Consider the following 18,669-nt stretch of genomic DNA (forward strand, 5'->3'; position numbering starts at 1 on the left):
AATTTCATATTTTGTGTGCATTATGCATAGTCCAGTGGGATGGATTTAAAAACATTAGGTCAAATGCATTCTGCTGGCTTCATAGAGAATTCCTCTTTATTGCAAAACTAATATGACTTATGTTCCTAAAAGAGAAAATAAGTGGGATTCACCTATGATGAACACCAATAAAACAGTAGAGTGGTTGTAGACAGTGCTGCTGCTGCTACCCAACCCTGCCACCTCCAGAGGGCTTTCAGGTGGCACAAGGAGGCAGAAGAAGCCAAAAACCTCCCTAGCTGCCCCTTCATTGCGGAAAACTGCGTTTTTGCCACCTAAAAAGGGGGGGGGTAAGTCTATCCCCTCCCTACCACTGGCATTCCTGGGGCAAAAACCTGATAGAAGTCAACTAAAGTCAACTCCACTTATAAGGATGTCCCCAAGATGACCCGGCCTACAAGTTAGGCCAGCCTACAAGTTAAGCCAGTGCAACTCTGGAAGTGGCAGCCAGGTTGGGCCCTGTTTGATTCAGCTGGCTGGGAGGGCAAACACGCCCGCATTCGCACGTACCACCTCCTATGGCCATTCAGCCCCCCTATTTGAATTGGGCTGCCTATGACCTAAAAGCACTAGGTCTGTCTTTGGTCCTTACTACCAATTTTATTGCTCCTCTGTGCCTATCTCTCCTTTTAATAGTCCTTTTAATAGTTTTGAAGCTTTTGTTACTTTTAAATACATGTTTCCTCCTATTGTTTTTTGTTTCAGTACTTTTTTGTGTTTCCAATTTTTTATTACCAGTAGATTCTTTTAGACATATATTTATAATTTTAAAACATTTTATCCTTTTAGTTATATTTTATTTACCTTATGTTGGTCTATTCTAGTCTTTGACTGTAACAATGGTTGGTTGGTTGGTTGGTTGGTTGGTTGGTTGGTTGGTTGGTTGGTTGGTTGGTTGGTTGGTTGGTTGGTTGGTTGGTTGGTTGGTTGGTTGGTTGGTTGGTTGGTTGGTTGGTTGGTTGGTTGGTGGGTTGGTGGGTTGGTGGGTTGGTGGGTTGGTGGGTGCAATGTTGTTTTTGAAACTTATTTGGCTCTTTCTTCTCATAACCATTTCAGGAATACAAATTGTGTTGGTGAAATGATTCCAGCATTCCTTGGTTCCCTTTCACACTCTACCTGCGGAGATCTTTCAGATGCTTGGCCCCTTATCCAAAAGCCAGGTTGCTGTGATGGCATCTCTTTCTGTGAATCATATCCTGAACTAACAGGAGAAGATGAAAATTCTTTCAGCCTAGAGACTGAGGAAAACATTATGGATTCAAACAATGATCGGGATCTAAATCTATTCATGTCTACGAAGTCTCATTTTAGAAGCTTGGCAGAGTCAGTTGAACTTCCTTCCAAAACCTATTGTATAACTGCTTCATTAAATCAGACATTATCTTCTGAACCATTATCAGCAGCAGAACAGAATGGAGCCGCTAACAATTCCTGAAATTGATGGCCAGGTAAGAGGACTGTAATAAATGATGTTGTCTACCAGGCCCAGTTAAATAGTTACTCATGTTGTCTTGGGGGGGGGGGGGGGATCTTATCTAAATAACATTAGTATCTAAAAGATCCTTATTAATTCTGACTTTACATTATGACCTTAATATACTTCCAAAAGCTAAAAACACAGATAATTTTTAATTTCTAACAAACCTGTGCCACAGAAATTATCAGAGAACAAATCATAGAAGCATAGAGTTGGAAGTGACCACAAGGGTCATCCAGTCCAACCCTCTGTCATGCAAGAACACAGAACACTCCCAACAGATGGCCATACATCATCTCTTTAAAAGCCTCCCAAGAAGGAGACTCCATCATTGGTGATTTCCCCTTTTTCCCCATTTCTTATACTGTCCCTTGTAAATCTTAGCTCAGTTGAAAATTCTGTAGACATCCATCCTGGTTTCTTTAGATACCTCCTGGTTTTCTTCCTCATTGAAACTGTTTGAAATTGTGCCTTCAATATCTCCCTTAAGAGACTCTAATCCACTGTGTACTCTTTTCTCATTTAATATTCTTAACCATGGGATTGCACCCAGTAGTTCCTAAGTTTACTGAAATCAGCTTTCTTAAAGTCTACAGTGCGTGTCTGGCTATGATTGGCTGCCCCTTTCCGCTTAATAACAAACTCCAGGAAAACTTGAGGAAAGAGATAACAGTACCTTCACTTGAGTTTAGTCATAGCATGGAATTCAAATCACAAAGACGAGATAAATAAAAATACTTATTTACAAAATTAAACACTAACGGCACAATCCATTCTAATCGTCATGCAAGTGCAGCATCATGCACAAGAAAGGGATCATTTTAGAGCATAGTTAGAACCCTCTTCCCTCTTTTTCCCTCATAGCCAGTCCTCTGTTTTGTATGGATTGCAGCAAACTAGCAGGGATTTTATTATTATTATTATTATTATTATTATTATTATTATTATTATTATTTATTGGGTTTATAGACTGTCCTCCCCCGAAGGGCTCAGGGCGGTGAACAACATATAAATAGAGCCCAATGTCAGGTTAAAATCCAGTAAATATAAATTAGTACGGCTCTAATAAAAATAAACCCCACCCCATTACAAAGCGAGATTGCTGTAAGTTGCTTCTATAAGTTTTAACCTTTCCTCCCCTCAGCCTGGCTAGATACTCTTGCTCCTGAAAATTATATTAATAGCCTTGAAAAGTACAACAGTTGCCAGTAGTTATTCATATCTGGCTCGCATGAACTGTTACTATGGGTGTGGCTGATTTCCTGAGTATTCTGCTTGAAAGGCAACTGGAGTTAGGGAAACTAAAGAAAAAATAAAAATAATCAAATCATCACCAAAGGGTAAAGCCCAAGAGAAAGGGAAGTCATTACATTGGGGTTTGTAAAAGCTGCCGCTGAGCTCAACACACTGAGGGAGGAAGCGGAACATCCCAGTGGTAAAATTCAAATAATTTAACAATTGGTTCCGGTGGTGTGATTCAAATAATTTAACAACTAGTTGTTTACAAGAACCATTTTAGCAACCGGTTCTGCCGAAGTGGTGCGAACCTGCTGAATTCCACTACTGGAACATTCCCAATAGTATCTCAAGAAGCAATCGCTGGTGAAAACACGTGTTCTGTGAATTTAAAAAGATACTGTAAAAGCTGTAGCGCAACCAGCCCTAAACCCTCGGTGGGAGCCAAGTAACATTGGCTCTGCTCCCAGGAATGCCTCTGCCACCCACCCCCATGCGCAGTCCCGCTGCAACCCAAACTTCCGGGTTCTGTGACGGCAGGGCTGTAGGATATATGGCCGCTGGTGTGTCTGCCCCCTCTGCCAAGATAAGTGCCCTAGGGAGGGCAACTGTGCCAGCAAGAGGTCCTGCTTCTTCAAGGAGCCCTTTCAGCCCCCCTCCTTTGGATGGGGCTGTAAATGTTATTTTCTATGAGAACTAACAGTGCCATGCTTGAATAACAATTGCCTTCTGAACATGTACGCATTTAATTATTGGAGGAAAGCAGAAACTTTTTCCTCTATGTCATACATAAAAGTAAAACCTTAAATCTCTCTATGAGAAAAACTCGTGTTCCCAAATGGCCAAAGGGTTGAGTTCCAATGATAAAACAGATGGCAGGAGTATCGTTCGGTAATACTGATAGGTCTAGAATTTGGCTGGATGTAGATGGCTCAGTCTGGTGCCTCTGAGTAACACCTGCTATCTTGCTTTCTTTTAGGAATCTAAATGACCTTTTCTGGTCTGTCCTCAAGCTGAATGCTTCCCACCACTACATGCCTTTCTTCTAATGCCTGTGAATGGAATGTGGCCTGGATATCAAAGCCACAAAGCTTCAGAAGCAGCTGAGATCCCTCGGCATCATTTAAGACACGGCAGCTGGTGCAAAAAGCTTCAAGGAGGAACTTGGTGAAACCAAAGGCAGATTCATGCTACCGTGTCTCTTTTCTCAACGGCACACGACGCACAAGAAAAGCTTGGCAGACGGACCTCACAGCTAAGCAGATTATGTAAATATAACAAGCTATAGAATAGCATTTTTTTTAAAAAAAATCTGCCCGTGGCTGCTTCCATCAGCAGGTGTGTTGTGGGTTTGCCCATGATTCTGTTAGCAAAAGGGAGCATTTAATGGGATTTCTCAGCAAGGCGGACTGTTATGTCAATATAGCATGTGCCAAAAATCAAACATGGTTTATGGAGGGATTTGCTGAAGTAAATTGAAGCATGTATATTTTGTTAAAGTACTGTTACAACCTTGGGAGCTAATTGATCCAGACAGTTACAGAACACTGTATAGAAATATCTGTGTGGCAAATCTTGCTATGGAAAAAACGACAACCCTGCACTCACAGATTCTTGCATAACTATTTAGTATAGCAGCATCTTTTCACTAATATTTACTCTTTGTTAAATATTTCCCAATTATACACTTTTTAAAAGTTTCAAACAAAGATGTTAGACTTAAGTTAGAACTATAGAAGGTCTTTCTGAGAGCAAAAACTGTTGGAACTTGACATGGTATTTGGAAAAAAAAAAAAGACAAAACTTACTAGATACCAAAAAACTTTTCCCTATCCATGTAGTTTGGATGCAGAGTTATGTGGAAGTGTTTAGATATGCAGAGACCATAGTATTAATAACACTGTTTTGAAGCCATTACACAGCATATACATCCCCTTCAACTAAACTCTGATTTTGGTACTTGTTTTACCAGTGTGAAGAAGGTTGGCACAGATTATTGCATAAATCCAGGGAACACTGTGGACAGTTAAATAGTGCTGTGGGTATCCTTCCCTCCCCCATCTTATATAACACTAACTCCCTTAATTTACATCCTAACCATCATGCTGGCAATTTACTGCCCATATGGAACAAGTTTAAATATCTCCCCAGGCAAATCAGAAGGTTCCAGTATCTCCTTTTCAGCTTGTCTTTAGCATGACTGTGACCCTTTGCAGAGAAAATAAAACCCCTTTCATACACCCAGTTAAAATGTGGCACAAGGACTTACTCTGTGCCGCCATTGCTGCTTGGGGGCAGGGGGGAGGCAGGGCGAGAAACTTTGTCACAACATCAATATAACAACTACATTAGAGAGTCATTGTCGTGTGGACCCTGATGACTATTTACCATATATAAAAAAGTCTGTTTTATTATGTACAACTATGTGGATTTTGACAAAGTACCAGTAAGAATAGAACATTCATGGTGTGACTGCAAATGCAGTCTGTTTTCCAGCTAAGGACTTGGAGTTATGAGTGATGGTAGAGATGAAGACTCACATAGGCACAAGCTCATAACACCCCATTTTGCTGAAAGGATCATTTATCCTATGCATACAGAGCACTCAAAGTATGCTCCACTTCCCTCTGACAGACCTACATCGTCACTAAAAACAGCAGGATTCTCCCCTAAGTTGTGAGAAGAAACAGATTTCAGCAAATTGGGAAAGTGCCTTGTTTACTTCTTTCCAAACTTGGGAGAAATGCTAGAGATCTTCTCACCTCTGCCCCTTCTGCTGCAGTGCCCAGCCACCTATATCCTCTCTTCCCCCAAAGTATGGGATGGAGTGGGGAAGACGATGCCCTGTTATCTCTGCAGAGTCTGGAAGAGCACCTCTCCCCAGATGTTTTAAGGCAAGCAGAACCAAACCTTCTCTCTCATTCTCTCTCTCTCTCTCTCTCACTTACTATCCCTTTGCACACATGTTGTCCTTGCTCACAGTGCAGCACATGATTTACTTCCAGTGTTCATCTGAATCAGTGTCCAGCTGAATCAAACAGGTGCTGGACTGCTGTAAGCCTTGCCTTCAGGTCACAGCTACTGAGCCTTTCTTAGCTCAGACTGGGCTGAAGTACCCTTGATTGAAGTTTCCATTGATCTTGTTCCCATTACTTACCCCTTTTCCAGTCTTACTAAAATCTTTGCCTGTTTAGTCTCCATTCATGAGTCTCCACCCTAGATTCTCTCTTAGTTGGCTTGTCCTTCTGGTTTCTTTTGGGTTCCCATAGCTACTGCAGCCATTCCCAGAGTCCATTGCCACAGGGTACGGGTGTCTGAAGCCAAGTAATAAAGTTGGAAAGAGTTTTCAGAACTTTTTGGAACCCCTTTTGGCAAACCTCTCAGCGTGGAATTTAATATCATGCCCCAAATCGACTGCCTTTGTCCCGAGGAAGTATTGCATACAAGGATCTCATCAATTGCTGGCAAGTTAAACTAATGGTACAAAGGTAACAGCCTGATGAGCAATCTGGTTAGCAGTAAAGTCAAAGGATGCCATCAACCAAATATGTTGTACTGCAGAATATCCATTGAAATGAATGGGAGCAACATCTACAATATTACTGAGGTATAACAGTTATTTATTTCAGAAGGATTTTTATGGGAGAACTTCTCAACAGATTCTAACCAAAGTACTTTACTTCGAGCTGACCTTAGTCCCAGTAAAATCAACATGATATTTAATTAGCAACAGATGAGTTGGCCTTCTAAATGAGAAACCCAGAAACCCTTCTAGTTCATTTTCTGCTTCCTTCATCAGTTAAGCAGATTTCTTAATTCAGCAGTTACTGGGGTTGCTTGTAATGTGTGATGACTTTGGGTGCATGAAAATTAGAAAGGTTGTAATCCATTGCACATTTATGTGAAAGTAAGCACCATTGAGGCCACTTTACTTCCAAGTATCGATGCATATGATCCGACTGTTATTTCAGGAAACAGTTGTAACAAAATTCATTTTGTTTTCATACATTAGACAAACATAGCAAATAATTTGTACTGTAACATGAAGAACTAGCTGTAAACTCTGTAAATACAAAAACAAATCCAATGTGCATTTCAGTGTCATTGCAAAACTGGTAATAAAAAATGGGTAGAGATTACTATTTACCTACAAGAACTGCTCTGACATAGACTATAATTACAGATTTTGTTTTGGTTTTTTTCCCACCAAAAATATGCTTTTTGTTGGGATTTGTATGATTGGGCTTCACCATCTACCTACCAAGATGTTTAAAATGCAGCAGGACTTTAAAATATGTATATAATGTAAATACAGTTTTTAAAATGTTTGATTTAACCAAATTGGCCTTGATTATGGTGCCTATGGTAAACCGCGTTGAATAAGCCAATAGAAAACATAAACCTTTGAAAGACTGTTTAGATACAAGAGTTTTTCCAATATTGTTTTTCATACCGGAATTCCTGTAAATTACAGTTGTCTGTATATTTTATATGTTTTTTTATTTGTTAATAAATAGCCGTTGTAATATTACCAGTATGTATCAAATCACCTTTCTTTGCCTAAATAATGAGAACTCTCAAGTCATCTAAGTTGAAAAGAATACCCTGTTTAAGCAATCTGTAGATCAAGATTCTCCAATCTTTTTGAACCTGTAGCTTGCTGGGGTGGTGCTGTAGCTTGCTGGGGTGTAGCTTGCTGGGGTGGTGCTGTAGCTTTGGTGGGACCTGGTGAGATCATAGGGCAACCCTAGTGCCACGCCAAACCTGGAAACCAACAGGAGTGTTGGGGCGGGGACATGATATTGCTGATGTCATTACATCATTTCCAGGTACAACCATAGAGTTTCCAGTCATCCTAGAGCAGGGGTAGGGAACCTGCGGCTCTCCAGATGTTCAGGAACTACAATTCCCATCAGCCCCTACCAGCATGGCCAATTGGCCATGCTGACAGAGGCTGATGGGAATTGTAGTTCCTGAACATCTGGAGAGCCGCAGGTTCCCTACCCCTGTCATAAGAACATAAGAACATAAGAACAAGCCAGCTGGATCAGACCAAAGTCCATCTAGTCCAGCTCTCTGCTACTCGCAGTGGCCCACCAGGTGCCTTTGGGAGCTCACATGTAGGATGTGAACGCAATGGCCTTCTGCGGCTGTTGCTCCCGATCACCTGGTCTGTTAAGGCATTTGCAATCTCAGATCAAAGAGGATCAAGATTGGTAGCCATAAATCAACTTCTCCTCCATAAATCTGTCCAAGCCCCTTTTAAAGCTGTCCAGGTTAGTGGCCATCACCACCTCCTGTGGCAGCATATTCCAAACACCAATCACACGTTGCGTGAAGAAGTGTTTCCTTTTATTATGTCCTAGAGCTACCCACAGCAGCAATGAGCAGGAGGCCTTCTGAAGGCCCAGTACAGCAACTGTAACCTCTGTAACCAGTTATGTACCCCTCAACACCATCCTGCACTCCTCACTAGCACAGAATAATGTCCGTTTCTTCTGGGCAAAGTGCAGCAAAGCATTCAGCTTGTCCGCAAGCGTTTCAGCATAGTTCAAATGTCTCTTTTGAGAGTTTTTACTTAATTCTATGAAGTTCCTCCAAGCCATATCGCCCCCCCCCCCCCGAGGGTTCAATTTATCCTCTGTTCCTCCTTTCTGACCCTTACAACTGGAGTTTAGATTACTACCTGAAGCACATTCCAATTCAGGCATACTGCTTTTATTATTATTATTTTTAAAGACAGACATAACAAAGACCCCTTATTGAAGCCAGTGTGTGCCCTTTCGCAAGAGAATGGGACCGGTCTCCTTGCATAACAAAAGAGCACAATGCCCGCTCTGTGTTTGCAGGGTGCAATTTAATCCCTCCTTGGTTTAGGCATCAGTGTTGGCAAACCGTCCCTGGCCTTTGTAGGCCACATGAGTTCTTGTGATTGTGTCCTAGACTGCAGCCCCTTTGAAAGAGCTGCAGGTGGGTTTGCCAGCAGCCCCGCTGTTTCTCACATCAGCAGTCAATGCTAGGATTAGAGAAAATGCTCCACAATAGACTCGACAGGGAGAACAGATTGAGGGGATGCTGAAAAATGGGGGAAGCAACACAGTTTCTCCAACAGAAGGAATGTTTAGCTTTCCTTATCGTGCATTTTATAACTCTCCCTCTAGACACTGAGAAACTTCATCTCTTTCACACTGCATAAATTAGGGTTTGCAAACGCTTCAGACCTCAGGTTTTCTGGGTTTCTTTTTTTTCCCCCTTCAAAAAATACTGATTTGCTTTTTTCCCCCCAGAATGCTTGCTTTCTGCATTATTACAAAGTCTGGGCAATCCTGCGGCGGCTGCTCCTCCCACCTCCCCTCTCCTTAGATTACCATTCTAAAACCAATAACACATTGCGATGTCTGAGCAGGAAAACCAAGATAAGCACGTATCACCTTCACCCACAAGTCAGAAAAGATAATCATGGTCTGAAATCCTTTGCTGATTCTGTTTGGCAAAGTGGGGGATGGGTGGGTGGGGGAGAGAGGCACTAGCCACAGTTCAAAAGATATGGACACTTCAACAAATCTAAGCAAATTAATTTAAAGTTAAAGCCAACTGAAAGTCAACATGCACAAAAGCAGCAGCCACCCACAAGGGGTTAAGCTTGTTCCCAGTCTTCCAAAAGATCGTGTGGAAGACTGCAGAAAACAAATCTATCTGGAGATGGATGCATTATGGGTGGGAATGGATTTACCTCTTCTCACAAATGTGGACATATGTGCACGTAGCATGTACCTGCCAAGCATGGTGACAGATAGCATGGTGTAGTGAGCTGTGGACTCTAATCTGGAGAACTGGGTTCAATTCCTCACTCCTCCATATGAAGCCTGCTGTGTGACCTTGTGCAAGTCACAGAACACTCTCAGTCCAACCTACTTCAAAAGGTGTCTGTTGGGTTCAAGGCCAGGTAACTGTAAGCCACTCTGAGACTCCTTTCAATCGAGAAAAATGTGGTATAAAAGCCAACTCTTCTTTTTCAAAGTCTAGTAAGGAAATTCGGCAAATGGTGAATTAAGTTAGATTCTTGCAGAGTTAAATAAAGCATGAGGATGCTGCTGGTGTCCTTAAGAAGTATGCCTGTTTCTGAGCCTCTTATCTGGTAGGCAAGCCAAGTCAGTCCTGTGGACCACTCCAGCCCTGCCCCTCTGTAGTGACTGCTAGAAGTAAGAAACCTGCACTTTTATCCTCATGCCAAATTATATAAAGAGATGTTCAATGGGGTGCTGGGTGGTTTCCGGGCTGTATGGCCGTGTTCTAGCAGCATTCTCTCCTGACATTTCGCATGCATCTGTGGCTGGCATCTTCAGAGGATCTGATAGTAGGAAAGGAAAGCAAGTGGAGTATATATACCTGTGAGTAACAATTAAGATAGCAAGGTCAATAGGTGAGGGCATCTGAACCGAAGTAGCCTGGCAAGTGAGTAACAATGAAGTATGTAGCATGTGAGTAACAATGAAGATAGCAAGGTCAATAGGTGGGGGCATCTGAATAGAAGTAGCCTGGCCTTTCTTGCCTTTGATTGTTTATTGTCTATAGTAATCCTGTGTTTGTGTGGAGCTGATTAGTCTTGATTCTTGTTTGAACTGTTTTATACTGTTTGAATGGCTTGGATTATTTAAATTATATGTAACTGCTGCCGGAGTTTTAATGTTTAAGTTATATTGTTGAGTTGCTGTTAATAACAGCCATGTTGTTGAGCCGCCTCGAGCCCTCCGGGGAAGAGGCTGCCTATAAATCTAAAATCTAAAATAAATAAATAAATAAATAAATTCTAGTGTTTTTCAAAACTGGCAGCCAAGTTCTGTACATTTTCATGGTTTCTTCCTTTCTGTTGAAATTGTCCATGGGCTTGTGGATTTAAATGGCTTCTCTGTGTAGTCTGAAGTAGTGGTTGTCAGAGTGGTCCAGAATTTCTGTGTTTTCAAATAATATAAATAATAAACATCAAACAAAGATGTTCAATGTATTGTCGAAGGCTTTCACGGCCGGATTCCATTGGTTCTGGTGGGTTTTCCAGGCTGTGTGGCTTTCACGGCCATGAAACAAGATCCACCAGACCACGCCCACACAGCCTGGAAAACCCACCAGAACCAGTATATAAAGAGAGACTGAGATAACAGCATTCAATCATAAAGAGGATAGGTAATGTGAAAATGTCAATAAAACAGATTTAAGGAAGAAAGGAAAGACGTAGATCTTTAATTTCTGAACCTGTAAGCAGGAAAAAGTGCTGTGGGGAAGGCAACAACAGGTTATTATTTAAAGTCCCCAGTGGGTGTTTCCCAGGGGATGAAGAAGCCTGCAAACACAGAAAGCTGATCCATTAGTCCGGACCATCATCACACAACACAATGGAGAGGGAGTGTCACTTCCATACCACATTGATTGTGGGAAGGACAATCAGGAAGAAGAAGAAGAAGAAGAAGGAGGAGGAGGAGGAGGAGGAGGAGGAGGAGGAAGAGGAAGAGGAAGAGGAGGAGGAGGAGGAGGAGGAGGAGGAGTTTGGATTTATATCCCCCCTTTCTCTCCTGCAGAAGACTCAAAGGGGCTGACAATCTCCTTGCCCTTCCCCCCTCACAACAAACACCCTGTGAGGTAGGTGGGGCTGAGAGAGCTCCGAGAAGCTGTGACTAGCCCAAGGTCACCCAGCTGGCGTGCGTGGGAGTGCACAGGCTAATCTGAATTCCCCAGATAAGCCTCCGCAGCTCAGGCAGCAGAGCTGGGAATCAAACCCGGTTCTTCCAGATCAGATACATGAGCTCTTAACCTCCTACGCCACTGCTGCTCTTGTTTTTCATTCTGTTATTCAGCTCAATATCCTAAGAACTGTCTGTACAATCCTTGAATAGGGGTTGTTGTTTTTGTTTTGTATTGTTTTGCCAAATCTAGATGCTCTGAAAAACAATTAGGCTACCTTTCCTGGGACTGGAGCCTCTAGAAATCCAAATGAAGGGCTTAATGCTCTCCTATGTCAACAGCTCTCTAGGGAGTTGTACGAGGTCTGTGCAAATTATGGCTCAGTGGTAAACATATACTTTGCATACAGGTGGGCTCAGGCCCAGTCTCCAGAATCTCCAGATGAAAGGATTTCTGGAAGCAGGAACTGAGGTAAAGACCTATGTGCTAGAGAGAGTGTCTGCCTGTCAAAATCATAACTATAGAATTAGTTGGGCCAATGGTCTGACTCAGCATATAGCAATTTTGTTTTGTATTTTTGCTGTTGAAAAAACAGCAGGTCAGGGATCAATGGGTCTAGTCTAGCCATCTCCCCAATAGGCTACTTTTGCTTTTGTTCTTTTTTTAACATGGAGAACAAAATACAGAATCTCACACCTGCATTCCAAAACATTTCCCCTGAAAATCAGATCATTTGCACTACAAAGAATCTGGAACAGAAAACAATGCCAGTAGAAAAATTACACTCAAGATGGTGTTTCCAAAGATACAGAAACTGTCTGATCGATGTGTCTTCCATTTAGAGTCACTTGTCTGACTTCAGCACACAAGTAATTGCAGGGCAATGGGTTTCAGTTTAGTTACTTCCCTTCTCTCCTCACACTTTGATGTTTTTTTTAACTGAATGAAGAGGTCAGTGAGGACCCTAATGATATAGAGATTTTTTTTTTATCCTAAGCAAATGAGTTCCAACATGTTAGCTCTCATTTTCACGAGACTAAAGCATGCAACATAGATTACTCAGTTCTGGAGACATTCAGCGTAATTGCACCCTGAGGCCTGGAAATCCCGTGTGATGCTTCACCACACAGAGCTTGTTCTTCGCGGAAACACCGTGTTTCATTTCTCTGGAAATCACCACGTTGTAATGTCTATATCAGAAGTCTGAACCCTAGAGTCAAATGTAGCCCAGCCTGGAACCCAATAAGGTTAATTCAGAAAGAAAATGTTATCTTTCTTAGGACATTGGCGGGGGGTGGGGGAGAGGAGGCAGAATGCTAGAATAACCAGTATGAGAGAATGCCAGGAAAAGTTTTTTTATGGGGTTGAAGGGCTTCTTAGAGATACTGTTAAACAATGGAAATGGAATTTGTGAACCAAGTGCACATGCTTGTGCACCATGAACAGATTTATGCCAGTGTACTAAGAAGCATGGCCCTCAGACTCATCTTGGGTCTCATTTGTGGGACCACAGAGGCTGGAATGGTGGCTTGTCTGGCTCTATGGATGGCCACCACCGCTATCAGTCTGGGGCGTTCCCCATACCTCATCCAGGCTATTTGGAGGTGGAGGTCTCCTGCCGACAAGGCATATATTCAGCCACATCTGGGGGTTGCCTTTTAATATTTTCTTCCTGTAATTGTGTGTCTGGCAGGAAGTCCATATGGATTTGCAGGCACAGCATCATCCACTAGGTTGGAATCTATGTGTTGTCTACCACCTGGGGCAGGCAATGGGCACTGAAAAGATCCTTGTGCATCACATGGAATGGAGTGAGAGGGTTGCTCTGGGACTCATTTTTACCCACTGTACTTTGTTAGATTCACCTCTACGGGCCCCAAATGCCCCAATGGGGCCCAATGCTTCTATGGGCCCCAATGGTCACATAACTGGGTGAAAATGACATGAGTGCCCACAATGGCCAGGACTTGGCACAAGTGGTTGTCATGGATTTGCAGTCTCTGTGGTCTCAGTTCCCTAGACCATCCAATGGTTGGAAAGGCTTTCCTTGTGTTGGGTCAGCTGCCTAGATAAAGTTGTCCATGGTCAGGCAAAAGATCATTAACTCAACGGACAAGGCAATTGTGGGCTTGGGGGGTGGGGGATGCTCAGTCCATCACACAAATAGCTCATTTTGTCAAGTGTTATTCGGGAAGGATAGGTAACCTTTCAGAATGGGGACACATGACAATCATGATGGCTTATGGGCTTGGCTGCAGCTTTAGGGACTTTGGCAGGAACCTGGCAGATTCCCTTGGGTTCCCACCCAGCTTCTGTGGTGGTATCAATATGGGGCCAGATGCATTTTGGGGGGAAAACATGGTCGGCCTGCCAGTTTCCCCCAATCTTTGGGGATCCACTGAGCTGCAGGGAATTCTGGGGCTTCTTGGGAATATTGGTCAGACCCAAGGATGCCAACTCTAGGTTGGGAAATTGCTAGAAACTGGGGATGGAGCCCCAGGAAGGTTTAATGCGGATGGTTTAATGCCATAAACTCCATAAGTCAGGTGTGACAATAACAAAAATAGATTACTTGTGCTTGGATGAGAGACTGCCAAAAAAGAGTGGGCAGAAGGCAATGGCAAACCACCTCTGCTTGTCTCTTGACTTTTGACATGGATAAGTTGCCATTCTTCTTCTTCAAAGATTACATGTAAATGGATACATAGGTGGAGAATTAGAATTGTACATTATTTTAAGGCCGCAGTTATTTTAAGGCAGGGTTTACAACATTTTGGACCTGTGGCCCTCTTTGAAATTCCACCACCCTGTGGTGGGTGCATGCACAAAATGGCTGCCATAAGATATTTGCTGCAGGAGGCAGTCAGTCATAGAATAGCTGCCACAGCTTACCTGCAGTCACACAGAGAAAAATCTTTGTGCTATGGTGTCAGCTGCTGCCAAAGCAGTGTTTTTAAAAATCTGCACAGTCAATCAAATCTCCAGTGGCCAGCCTTGCTGGGCAAAAGCCTCACCTGTCCCCATCCACTTGGCAGGCACCAGAAGAGGTGTTCAGATGGACCCCATGGTCCTCACATTGGGCACCCTGTTTTAAGGCTTTTGGGGTGCAAACCTTACAGAAATTCCAGACACCTGAAATGTAAATATAGAACAGGGTAAAACCATTTTCATGTTTGTGAAGGTTGAATAGGTGAGGCCAATTTTGCCCAGGCAGAATCTGCCCTTTGAACACACACAGACACACACGCAAACTATTTTCCCAGTGCCAACCGTGCTCTCCAGCTTTCCCTGGCACACGGCTTTGAACTCTAGTTAGAACAGACAGACCGGAACCTTCCTTTGGAAACGGGCTTAAACTGAAGCGTACTTGGCAAAAGAATCCCATTCATGCATGCAAATACCGAGGCAACAAGAACAGCGTGAAATAGCTGGAGGCATTTCACTGTTCATGAATTGTTGCCCAGTTATCAATGGAGCAGGATGGGGAAGCGAGACTCCCTTTTCTCCCTTCCTGCTTCAATTTCCGGAACGAAGAATCAATATAGACGAACAAAGGCTTCTATGAGTTTGTTTCTCTTCCATATGCATCTTTGATCATTAAGGCTGGCGTGAAGTTTTTTCTGCATGTTAGAGGACTGGGGGAGGGCTTTTGTGGTATCTATTTGGAAGACTTGTGGTAAGCAAACCATGCTGTACTTGAAAGAATCATTAGGACACCAAGTGGGGCAGGGAAGTGACAGTAATTAACATTAGCAGACTAAGACAGAAATCGCAACCCATCTAGAGTGATGGTGAAAACCACTCAATCCTTCACAGCTGCAGAGAAACAGCTCCTTTCTCCACCCCCATGATTTTTGATGCACTGTCTTCTACACACTGTCTTTTGTGGCCCATCTATTTCCTGTAATGCTGCCTGAACGTGCTTTAAAAAGAGAGGGAACCACCAGAACACTGAAGTGGGCTCCTGAATATGTTGCCTGCCCATGTTCTTCTAATGTGATTCAATTTCAAGTCCTGGCAATGCCATTCTGTCATTTAGGTTGACCAAACCAGACTGTCTCTGCAAGGAAGAACTGAAGAGGCATAAAAATGGCAATCATTTCAGCCCCCCCGGACTTCAAGTCACAAACGTCAATGTTGCCATAATTCAGTCCCAAAAAGTTTTTTGGGGGTAGACTCTAACTACTGACTTCTTACTCTGATTTGAGATTTGGGCCCAGCTTGGGGGGGGGGGGAGAGGAAAGTTCACGACAACCCCCCCCCCCATAATTGTCACTCTTTAGAGATATATGTATACTGTTTAGCTTATTTTAGTTTATCAGCAGTTGGGAGTGGGCCACTGTGATTGAATTCAAAACTTTTTGTTTTTACTGCATCCAGTATTTAAACTCTTGACATCACATTTTGATTAGTTGACATCTGGGCTTTATTATGTAATAACTCCTTCCTCTCTCCCTAATACACATGCCTATATGTGCAGGGATTTTCTGTGTGTGGTTGTACTCACCGGGACTGAATGTTGGTACTTTTAGTGAGGAAATAGTAATTAAGCCTGTAACATAGATATGGCCCATTGGTCAGGTAAAGCTTGCAAAAAGTTCAAATAGATGACAGAATTTACCTCATACAAGAAATGGTAAAAGGCAGTTAGTTGAGGGAGAGAGAAAGAATACTAAACAGGGGCAGAAGCAGAAACACACACACACACACGATAATATGTGAGGGAGATTGAACAACTTTGGATTGTTTATTCACTGTATTCCAATAAATACAGTTTTAGATGTTGAACATTAAAACTGGAAGCAAATGTGACAGGGCACAGTTTCCTGCTTTGTGCACAGCCTTTGATGAGACTTCAGTCACGCCGTCTTGCTTTTCTTCTGGCAGTTGAATATTTGTTGTGGTAAAGAGTTCTCACTGGCTGCTTGTCTGGCTCTTTTCTCAGAGGCTAATGTCCCATTTACTGGGACTGGAAGAGAAGGATTTGCCTCTCAAAACAGGCAGATGTTTAAAAATGACAAAGCCACAAGGCCAAGAGTTTGTTTTGCAACACAGCAGTCTTCATTCATTCTCAAGGCCACTTCACTTTTAAAGAAAAAGTGCAAAAACCAACCCCACCCCCCCATCTGTAAGATTATGGCCACTTATTATTATTATTTATTATTATGCACTTGTGGTCTGAACATACATTCCCTTTGGGTTTGATTCTCAATTACACACATATTTCCCCCTCTTTGCTGTCATCCCGCCATCAGATCAGAGAATCCCCACAGTTTCCAAACGGTCTGAAAGTGTGACTATTCTTCTCCCTTTGCATGGAAAGCGAAGGAGATCAGTATGTGTTCGGCTTTCTTCGGGCTTTCTTGCTTCTCCCCACCTTTCCCCTCACATGCCACACGTCACACTCCTCACATCACAGCAGTTCCTCCCACGCTTTGGGCCAGCATTTCAGAAGGATCAGAAGGGCTTTCTTTTCATGCTGTAATCATTTCAGGCATGCAAGGTCAATACAATGAACTGACAAGAAATTGACATGGTCTAGTAAATTAATGATAGACCAAAAATGGCAGGGCGGGGGGAGGGGGAAAGATGGCAACCCAAAATGAAGGTTGCATGGAAACAACGAGGAAGTGGCAGGTAAGCAAAATGGCAGATTGGCTCAGCTAGGGATACGTTGCTGGAGGAGAATTCCTGTGCAAACAAGAGACCATGGAAAACATCCACTTTGAAGCAAACAGCCATGGTGTAAGTAGTGCATGTATAAATGCCCTATCACATTTCCGTGGCTTGCCACTTCTTGCCATGTGCCGCGAGGAAGCTGGTGTATCTCAACGCACTCCTTGGCACAATTATGCCTCTTTCCATTCTTTCATCAAAACCTACCTTTGCTTGCAGAGATCCCTGAAAGTCTCTGCCAATTGGCCATGCTGGCAGGGGCTGATGGGAATTGTAGTCCATAACATCTGGAGTGCAAAAGGTTCGCCACCACTGGACTAGGATATGGGAAGACCTGGGTTTAATTTTTTGCTGTGCTATGGATGCTTGTCAGGGGGCCTTGGTACAGTCATAGACTCCCAGCCTAACCTACTCATAGGGTTGTTGTGAGGTTCAAACTGTCTTTGGAGGTTTTTGAAGAGAGGCTGGATGGCCATATATCAGGAGTGCTTTGATCGTGTGTTCCTGCATTGCAGGGGGTTGGACTTAATGGCCCTTGGGGCAATGGCGTAGTGCCAAGGGGACAGGGGGGTGCACAACACACCGGGCGTGTGCCAGGGTGGGCGCATGGTGGGGTGTTCCGGGGGTGTTCTGGGGTGAGGCGTGGTGGGCAGGGGCATGGCAGAGCATGCGTGGCGCATGCGTGCCCCAGGTGCAGTTTCCCCCTTGCTCCAGCCCTGCCTTGGGGTCTCTTCAACTCTATGATTCTATGAAAATGGAGGTGAGGAGAGTAGTGTATGTCCCTATGGGGTCCCAGTGAGGGGGGGAAAGGTGATTATGAATGAAATAAGCTAATGTGGTTGGCTGTCAATCATTCCTAAGGGGGAAAATGCAGCCCTGGACTTTGGGCTGTTGTTGTAGTTAGGACAAGATTTATCATCTACCCTTGAGTGGCTTGGGAGGAGACTGTAAATGGATGCTATACACATCGCTTCACAGCTGCCACCTTACCATGCAAAATGTATTTGCAAAGTCAAACTTGTAATGTGATGGCTTTCTTACTACATCTGCTGCAAGCACCGTGTTTATTGTCACTTTGCCAGTAACAACATAAAAAGGTGTGAGAGGAAAAGGACTTAGAGCCGTGGTGGCGAACCTATGGCATTCCAGATGTTCATGGACTACCAATTGGCCATGCTGGTAGAGGCTGATGGGAATTGTAGTCCATGAACATCCGGAGTGCCATAGGTTCGCCACCACTGACTTAGAGTGAATGTCAGTTAGCTTTCAGGTGGAAAACCAATTTCAACTACCCCACTTGAGCAATTCAGCTACAGCCAATCAGTGAACACTGCCTGACCTTTTCTCTTTGCCAAGGCAAATAACTAAACCAAAGAGAGATGGCAGTGCTCTGAAAGTATCGTTGTATATGGCAAGCTGCATCCCTCAGCCTGGGATAGTGTGAAAATGTCAGCAACAGGTGCTGCTGTCACAAGTGGCTATATGCCAGTTTAATATGATACAGAATTATGTGCAAATGGATTGTAATGAAAGTGGGAGTGAGAAAAGTTCCCCTCAAGGTCCTT

At 43.3% G+C, this 18,669-nt stretch overlaps 1 protein-coding gene across 1 annotated transcript in view; it reads left to right on the top strand.

Moving 5' to 3' along the window:
- The window catches only part of TNFRSF19 (TNF receptor superfamily member 19), a 55,254-nt gene extending 47,971 nt beyond the window's left edge, over positions 1-7,283 (top strand). The window contains exons 9-10 of the mRNA XM_048494040.1: positions 1,096-1,487; positions 3,732-7,283. Of these exons, the coding sequence (XP_048349997.1) occupies positions 1,096-1,474 (379 nt within the window). The 3' untranslated portion in view covers positions 1,475-1,487; positions 3,732-7,283. The remainder of the gene's footprint in view (positions 1-1,095; positions 1,488-3,731) is intronic.
- The last annotated feature ends 11,386 nt before the right edge of the window (positions 7,284-18,669 follow it).

Source organism: Sphaerodactylus townsendi, linkage group LG04 (genome assembly GCF_021028975.2).
Source record: "Sphaerodactylus townsendi isolate TG3544 linkage group LG04, MPM_Stown_v2.3, whole genome shotgun sequence".
In the NCBI taxonomy this organism is placed as follows: domain Eukaryota; kingdom Metazoa; phylum Chordata; class Lepidosauria; order Squamata; family Sphaerodactylidae; genus Sphaerodactylus; species Sphaerodactylus townsendi.